General features: G+C 41.6%; 1 protein-coding gene across 1 annotated transcript in view; it reads right to left on the bottom strand.

Moving 5' to 3' along the window:
- Positions 1-551: 551 nt before the first annotated feature.
- Positions 552-9,672, bottom strand: part of LOC109866066 (heparan sulfate glucosamine 3-O-sulfotransferase 6-like) — a 32,095-nt gene continuing 22,974 nt past the window's right edge. The window contains exons 2-3 of the mRNA XM_031800025.1: positions 6,566-6,795; positions 552-6,321 (exon numbers count right to left, since the gene is read on the bottom strand). Coding sequence (XP_031655885.1) covers positions 5,933-6,321; positions 6,566-6,795 — 619 coding nt within the window. The 3' untranslated portion in view covers positions 552-5,932. The remainder of the gene's footprint in view (positions 6,322-6,565; positions 6,796-9,672) is intronic.

The raw sequence follows: 9,672 nt of genomic DNA, 5'->3' as shown, positions 1-9,672 counted from the left end.
CTGAGCGGCTTCCTTCCTCTCCGGCAACTGAGTTAGGAAGGACGCCTGTATATACTGGATGTATTGATACACCATTCAAAGTGTAATGAATAACTTCATCATGCTCAAAGTATTCAATGACAGCTTTTTTTAATGTTTACCCATCTACCAATAGGTGCAAGGCATTAGAAAGGCATTTTTACAAGGCATTAGAAAGCCCCCCTGGTCTTTGTGGTTGAATCTGTGTTTGAAATTCACTGCTCAACCTTACAGATAATTGTATGTGTAGAGTACAGAGATGGGGGTAGTTATTCAAAAATCATGTTAAACACTATTATTGCACACAGAGTCCATGCAACTTATTATGTGACTTGTTAAACTTGTTAAGCAAATGTTTTACTCCTGAATTTATTTATGCTTGTCATAACAAAAGGGTTGAATACTTATTGACCTATTAAGACATTTCAGCTTTTCATTTTTTATTCATTTGTAAACATTTCAAAAAACATAATTCCACTTTGACATTACGGGGTATTGTGTGTGTGTGTGTGTGTGTGTGTATGTGTGTGTGTGTGTGTGTATGTGTGTGTATGTGTGTGTGTATGTGTATGTGTATGTGTATGTGTATGTGTATGTGTGTGTTTGTAGGCCAGTGACAGAACAAATCTCCATTTAATCCCTTCTAAATTCAGGCTGTAACACAACAACATTTGGAAAAAGCCAAGGGGTGTGAATATTTCCCGAAGGCACTGTAGATAAAGGATGAGGGTGGAGATATTTGCCAGGCCATGCTGAATGCCTTCGATTCCGGCTACTGTATTGTGATCAACTTCAAACAGCCTGCAGATGTGCCGAGAGGGAGACTCGCTGTTACAAAGTTACAAAGGCCAGGTTCTGTTCCTATTGTCTCTAATGAGACACGGGAGATTCCGCTATATGGCTTGTATCTGTGCAAACGGCCAACACCGTTATGATATCCTGCTCTTCCCTTCCATGTGCACTGAGATGTATTGCTTTTATGAGGATTTCTAGGAAAGTAAAAGGTTTACTTGACAATTGTAGTGAAATACGGAAAGGCTACAGCTGTAAATGTCCTAGAATTGTACACATTATAGACTCCAAGTTGAATGAACCAGCATCAGAGAAATGTATTTCAAGACAGTATTTAAGATACGTAGGATTTATACTTTCCTAGTTAGTAAAACGACCTGGCTTAAAGTTAATTTATTATGGATTTGTGTATATACTGTATATTGCGTTCCCTTATGTATTTATTAACACTCAAATTCATTTATTTAATTTAACTGTTGAAATAAGTGGCTCTTTTAAAAATATTTCACATTTTCCAGCCAAGTTAAATGTTTTCTTCTTCGTGTGTTTCCAATAAGTTTCAAGGTACAGATAGTTATGCTCCTTTCTGTGTGTGTTGGTGTCAGATATTTATTTTCAGTCATTTATTTGTCTTAAGTGCTATTTTGGTAACTTTCTGTGTGTGATTAATTGCAATGATTAACTTAAATGATAGGAGTTATATGTTAAGTTGTACAGAATATTCATCATTTTATATCAAAAGATACTCGGGCAAATTATGAAACATAAAGTGAGTTGTTTAGTAACTTGTTTATTGCCAAATATAATTGTTTATATTGTTACGTACTAATAAGATTCAGTGTTGATAACAGAAATAAAAATAGACATTTTTATACAAAGTCTAAACGCCTATATAACTACCATAGAACTCAAACAGTTTAAACACGAGACACAATCGTGTTGGGGATTTGATGATTGTGCAGTTCCTCTAACGGCCACTGGAGGGCAATGTTAACCCATTTCTGTCACTATGGTGGTCTGCCTTATTGCTCACTGAGATCGATCAACTCAATACGCTCTGTTCTTCCTTGCACAACTCTCTTCATTTCATCAACCTCATATACATTTCAACCTGAGCAATGAGAGAATACATTTTCAAACTGGTCCCCGATGGGAATTAAACCGACAACCTTGTGTGGTTGCAAGTGCTTTACTAATTGAGCCACACGGGAGTCAGAATAGCTTTGACAGTACAAAGATGCAATGTGACATTTGTTTCAAAATCTCTTTTATTGTTGTTTTACGTTTTTTTTTTCAAACTAGTGCAAATACATCCAAAAGGGAGGCGGGTTCTACAGCAGCCCGTTGGAGCCAAAAAGCTTATTTTGGAGCTTCTGTTCCCATTGATTCCAATATATTGGTTTAAGATGTCAGATTCATCCGTTGTTATATTTTGGTCGTCCTCCTATGGTGGGCTACCCAGGTTAGGATGAAGATGCCCGTAGCCAGTGACCTAAGGTCAGTTTAGTGTTTCCTTGCCTAAACTGATTCTAGATCTGTGCCTGTGGGCAACCTCTACCCAGGTTAGGATGAAGATGCCCGTAGCCAGTGACCTAAGGTCAGTTTAGTGTTTCCTTGCCTAAACTGATTCTAGATCTGTGCCTGTGGGCAACCTCTACCCAGGTTAGGATGAAGATGCCCGTAGCCAGTGACCTAAGGTCAGTTTAGTGTTTCCTTGCCTAAACTGATTCTAGATCTGTGCCTATGGGCAACCTCTACCCAGGTTAGGATGAAGATGCCCATAGCCAGTGACCTAAGGTCAGTTTAGTGTTTCTTTGCCTAAACTGATTCTAGATCTGTGCCTATGGGCAACCTCTACCCAGGTTAGGATGAAGATGCCCATAGCCAGTGACCTAAGGTCAGTTTAGTGTTTCCTTGCCTAAACTGATTCTAGATCTGTGCCTATGGACAACCTCTACCCAGAAAGGCCTGATACATGTGAGCTCCTCTTAATCCACTTTATGCACATTCATTATTCAACAACGATACAAAACCACTCAGTCGAATCTGAGCACTTATAACGATGCTACTCATACTTCCTCTCGCTGCTCTCTACATCATTCCTCCTCCTGTATACTGTGTATTGATTGCCTACAACTATTTTTATTCAAAGCCTAAAGCACGGACTGAAACAAGCTAAGTTGTATTAAGGAGGAGCTGAAGGAATGTCTAACTGCATGAAGCATCGTAAGACAACTATCTTGTTTTTGTTTAGTTTAGTTTTTCATCTGCAGGACGATGCTAATACAGCACACATCAGCCTACACTGCAGACTACACATCAGCCTACACGGCAGACTACACATCGGCCTCCACTGCAGACTACACTGCAGACTACACTGCAGACTACACTGCAGACTACACTGCAGACTACACATCGGCCTCCACTGCAGACTACACTGTAGCCTACACTGCAGACTACACATCAGCCTACACTGCAGACTACACATCAGCCTACACTGCAGACTACACTGCAGACTACACATCGGCCTCCACTGCAGACTACACTGTAGCCTACACTGCAGACTACACATCAGCCTACACTGCAGACTACACATCAGCCTACACTGCAGACTACACTGCAGACTACACATCAGCCTACACTGCAGACTACACATCAGCCTCCACTGCAGACTACACTGTAGACTACACATCAGCCTACACTGCAGACTACACATCAGCCTCCACTGCAGACTACACTGTAGACTACACATCAGCCTACACTGCAGACTACACTGTAGACTACACATCAGCCTCCACTGCAGACTACACTGTAGACTACACATCAGCCTACACTGCAGGCTACACATCCCATAACAATGTCCTTCACTCCTGGCGGGCCACCGTGTATCTAAGACAAGAACGCCAGCTGTTTTCAAACAATGCCACTTTCTTACTTTCGTTGAAGATCTATTAGATACTGAAAGGTAACTAGCATAGAGCTGGTCTTTCTGCATTGTCTCCCTCACTACCCAGAGGTCTGTAAACATTGGTTTAGTTCCCAGCACAGAGCCACTTCCGTATCAACAGTATGAGGCTATGTCATTACTCTGTACGTGGCTATGTCATTACATTGTATCAACAGTATGAGGCTATGTCATTACATTGTATCAACAGTATGAGGCTATGTCATTACATTGTATCAACAGTATGAGGCTATGTCATTACTCTGTACGTGGCTATGTCATTACATTGTATCAACAGTATGAGGCTATGTCATTACATTGTATCAACAGTATGAGGCTATGTCATTACTCTGTACGTGGCTATGTCATTACATTGTATCAACAGTATGAGGCTATGTCATTACATTGTATCAACAGTATGAGGCTATGTCATTACTCTGTACGTGGCTATGTCATTACATTGTATCAACAGTATGAGGCTGTCATTACATTGTATCAACAGTGTGAGGCTATGTCATTACATTGTATCAACAGTGTGAGGCTATGTCATTACATTGTATCAACAGTATGAGGCTATGTCATTACATTGTATCAACAGTATGAGGCTATGTCATTAGATTGTATCAACAGTATGAGGCTATGTCATTACTCTGTACGTGGCTATGTCATTACATTGTATCAACAGTATGAGGCTATGTCATTACATTGTATCAACAGTATGAGGCTATGTCATTACATTGTATCAACAGTATGAGGCTATGTCATTACTCTGTACGTGGCTATGTCATTAGATTGTATCAACAGTATGAGGCTATGTCATTACTCTGTACGTGGCTATGTCATTACTCTGTACGTGGCTATGTCATTACATTGTATCAACAGTATGAGGCTGTGTCATTACTCTGTACGTGGCTATGTCATTAGATTGTATCAACAGTATGAGGCAGTATGTCATTACTCTGTATGAAGATAGGGGGCGATAATGAGAACAATGGGTGGCAGCCTTACCTTACCTTTTTTCTAATAAAAGTGAAATTAGTGCTGTGTTCACATCTCGTCCAAATGAACCCTTGTGAACATATTAAACATTTAGAGAGATAGTGGACCTAATTGATTCCAAAATGTTAAATAGACCTCAGGAGGAATAACCACCCATCCAGGTGGTTTGTCTTTATTCATGTCATCCAACTCCCCTTTCAGTTCGTTCAGAGAGATTTGGGATCCTGACAAGTTGTCTTTCTCTGCTGAGAGAAGAGTTCTTCATTCTTTTTTTATAAAGAACTTGGTGTGGATTTATAATCAGAGGTGTACAGTTATTTATAAAAGCGGGAAGAATCTTTGATTGATTCATTTGGGTTCTGATAGTAATTTCACTGTTTCAGATTCAATAGCCGCTTTGTCAGATAATTGTTTGTTACTGCGTAGCTTGTCAGCCCAGTAAACGAATGGGACCATGGAAGTAATGGTTGAATCTTAACTCGATGGAAGGCGAGTTCTGCACTCTGTCTTTATCAATAAACAAAGTTCTGTCATGACTTTGGAAAGAGTAATATTGGTCTGAAAATAGTGTTTGTTTAGCTCTAAAAGTGAACAACATTTCCAAATCTGATATCTTTTTATTTATTGTGATTTATTCAAAACAGATGCATTATCTTTAGCAAAAACCTATGGTGGCATCCCATAGAATCCTGGGGTCATCGACCACTTTTTGTTATTGATCGTTATGAATGAATTTCATCTCAATTTCAAATTGATTACAGAATGTAGGATTTTGTGTGAAAGAAAGGTTGAAAAGCCATGTTGTGGGTATTTTAGGAGATTCTGACAGTTGACAGTGGTAAGCATGGTGGTCAGACAAGCTCATATGTCCAATTACTATTTTCTTTATTATAGAGAAAAGAGGTGTAGATAATAGTATGAAAATCAATTTGTGAGAATGATTGTGTAGATAATAGTATGAAAATCGATTTGTGAGAATGATTGAGTAGAAAGTGTACTCTTTCGCTTTGGGCATCAATGAGGTTGTAATCAAAGAGCACATGCTGTGGATTGTAGTTGGTCTTATTAGATTTGTCCTGCATGTCCAAAATGGCATTAATGTCTGTCCCTGTCCCTGTGAACCATGCCTGAGTGTCTTTGTTACTCTCCATGTTTTACCTTGGTATCCCTACTGAGTCCTCATTGCCATCCAAAGTTCTGGCCAGTCATCTGGTAGAACCGCTGGTTGTGCGGCCTATAGAACTCCCTAAGTCTCCGGATCACTTCCGGATCAATGGAGGCGTGTGTCCTGCCTTTAGTCTTTCCCAGGCAGTGGGGCTTGCTGCTGCCCTCCGGTTTCTTCAGGCAGGGGAAACCTTTAGTCTTATTGAAGTAGAAGTGCTTGTCCGTCACAATCCTCTGAAGGCCCAGAAAGTCCTGGACCTTTCCTAGTTCTCCGGCTGGGTCGGAGATGAGGCCCTCCCCACTGACCAGATGGATCTGGGCCCGGGGGAACCAGGCCAGCCAACGCTCCAGGTGCTGGGCGTACAGTCCGATCCATAGAGGGCTCCACAGAGAGTCGATCTCACCTGAGACCAAAACAAGATACTGGTTTAAGACCCTGAAGACAGGACTGGAGACACGACTGAAGACAGGATTGAAGACAGGATTAAAGAATAGAGTATTTGTGTGGGTACTGCATTTGACTAGGGAAAAACTATGTTTTTGTGTCATTCATTCATCAATGAATTAATGAATTCATGCATTCATCCATCCGTTCATTCCTTTATTCATAGGTCTATACAAATAAAAATGTATCACTATGATTCTGACCATTGGTGCGGTTCTTGAAGGCGAGGGTCTCGAAGGTGGGGATGTGGGGGGTCTTGGAGATGATCTGGGTGTAGTCAGAGATGGCCCGGGTCACAGGGTCTCGGACCACCACAATCAGCTTCACGTCATGCGACATGGAGTGTACACGCCCCGGGGTCTCCACGGTAACAAAATAACGCGGTGTCTTCTCCATGACAACCTGGCCATCCAAGGCCCTGGGCATCATACTCCTGGGGGATGTAGGGAGGGAGAGAAAGGAAAAAAGAAAGAGAGAGAGATAAAGTATGTTTAAATGATGTAACATCTGTAAATGTCAGTAATGGAGGTTGTCATTAACATGCCTGTCACCTAAATATCTATGTCCTGGCCATGGGTATATTCGGGCTATGCCAACAACAACAATTATTATTCCTAGATCTATATATGCTATAGGTTGTACAGTGCCTTCAAGAGTATTCACACCCCTTGACTTTTTCCACATTTAGTTGTGTTACAGCTTGAATTTAAAATGGATTAAATTGAGATGTTGTGTCACTGGCCTACACACAATACCCCGTAAATGGAATTATAACCCCTTTGTTATAGCAAGCCTAAATAAGTTCATGAGTAAAAATGTGCTTAGCAAGTCACATAATAAGTTGGACTCATTCTGTATGCAATAATATTTTTCTCATGACTACCACATCTCTATACTTCACACAGTGGAGGCTCCTCAGAGGAGGAAGGGGAGGACGATCTTTCTTAGTGAATTTCATAAAAATACAAATATTGAAACATTTCAAAAGTTAACATTTTTAAACATACTATATATATATATATATATATATATTCACATGTCACCAAATAATTGATTAAAACACTGTTTTGTAATGAAGGTCTACAGTAGCCTCAGCAGCACTCTGTAAGGTAGCACCATGATGTAGCTGGAGGACAGCTAGCTTCCGTCCTCCTCTGGGTACATTGACTTCAATACAAAACATAGGAGGCTCATGGTTCTCACCCCCTTCCATAGACTTACACAGTAATTATGACAACTTACGGAGGATTTTCTCCAACCTATCAGAGCTCTTGCTGCATGAACTGGCATGTCCACCCAATCAAAGTATCAGAGAATGAATCTACTAATGAACGCATAATCTACAGCTTGCTAGCACCGCAGTGCATAAAATGTGGTGAGTAGTTGACTCAAAGAGAAAGAAAGACAACAGTTGAACAGTTTTTAATAAATACATTTCTTCAAAAATGAAGGAGAAGCAAGAGAGAGAGAGAGGAGAGAAAGAGAGAGCTATTTGGTTGTATTTTTTTAAATTAACTTTCACTTTGCTAGCTGATTGGAGCTAGCTAGTTTAGCCTACTCAAACACCAGACTCGAACAGAGAGGGATGCTATGTTAGGTAGATGGCTATGGCTATGCAACACTGAAACTCTTCCAAGTCAAGGTAAGCTTTAATTAAGTTATTTCCACCGGGGCCCGCCGGTGTAACTGCTAAACTGCCTTCTGACTGTATACTGTACTGCATGATTGTAGAGGGTTTACTAACAAGTTAGTTCTAGTAACTATGTTGATTATGACGTTACTTTAGTTAATATTATTGACTTGACGTTAGATGATAAGGTAACTAGGGATGAAACGGTTACCGGTTTCACGATAAACCACGGTAAAATTCCAGACGGTTAGTATTACCGTTTCAAATTTTAATTATCATTAAAACCGTGTGTGATTACCACGATGTGAAAAACGAACGGAAAATACTGCCCAACATCAACCAAAGTTGGCAACGTGGGTTTTGTTTTGTAGGAGAACATGGCGGAAGGCAGTGACAGCGCTCAGGAGATTTTTCAGCCTTCTAAGAGGACCAAATCTGAAGTGTGGTCGTGTTTGGGATTTTACAAGAGTGCTGAGGGAAACTTAATCGAAGATGGTCACCCTGTCTGCAGAACAACATGCAAAAATTGCTGTGAAAGGGGCAACACTTCAAATCTCTTGAGTCAACTTCGTGACCACCAACATCTACTTTATAGCGAATGCAAGGTAAGTTAACTTTTAGCTCAATGCATGATGTGGGGACTTCGGAATGGGGGAAAATGTCATGGATTGTCTGTCTAACTTGCTAATAGCTTGTCAATAATATAAACTGAAGCTTTCAGTGTTGCCTACTCCTGTATAAACACTACACGTTGTTCTGCTGCTGTGTGCGTTGTGTCTGCAGACTCTATTCTCCCATTACACACGATAACATGTTATGTAGTTCAGTCACCCATTACACACGATAACATGTTATGTAGTTCAGTCACCCAACCAACATATTTTGTTCATTTAAAATCCGTCAAGACGTCGACTTGGTTGTAAAAGTGTTTCAACAGGAGAAACACTATAGACTCCCAGACTCCTCTACCAGACTCCTCTACCAGACTCCTCTACCAGACTCCCCTACCAGACTCCTCTACCAGACTCCTCTACCAGACTCCTCTACCAGACTCCCCTACCAGACTCCTCTACCAGACTCCCCTACCAGACTCCTGTACCAGACTCCTCTACCAGACTCCTGTACCAGACTCCCCTACCAGACTCCTCTACCAGACTCCCCTACCAGACTCCTCTACCAGACTCCTCTACCAGACTCCTGTACCAGACTCCTCTACCAGACTCCTGTACCAGACTCCTCTACCAGACTCCTCTACCAGACTCCTGTACCAGACTCCTCTACCAGACTCCTCTACCAGACTCCCCTACCAGACTCCCCTACCAGACTCCCCTACCAGACTCCTCTACCAGACTCCTCTACCAGACTCCCCTACCAGACTCCTCTACCAGACTCCTGTACCAGACTCCTGTACCAGACTCCTCTACCAGACTCCCCTACCAGACTCCTCTACCAGACTCCTCTACCAGACTCCCCTACCAGACTCCTCTACCAGACTCCTCTACCAGACTCCTGTACCAGACTCCTGTACCAGACTCCTCTACCAGACTCCTCGACCAGACTCCTGTACCAGACTCCTCGACCAGACTCCTCTACCAGACTCCTCTACCAGACTCCTCGACCAGACTCCTCTACCAGACTCCTCTACCAGACTCCTGTACCAGACTCCTGTACCAGACTTCT

Source organism: Oncorhynchus kisutch, linkage group LG20, assembly GCF_002021735.2.
Source record: "Oncorhynchus kisutch isolate 150728-3 linkage group LG20, Okis_V2, whole genome shotgun sequence".
In the NCBI taxonomy this organism is placed as follows: Eukaryota; Metazoa; Chordata; class Actinopteri; order Salmoniformes; family Salmonidae; genus Oncorhynchus; species Oncorhynchus kisutch.
Note: the sequence above shows the minus strand (reverse complement) of the source record. Positions and strands in the feature narration are given on the sequence as shown.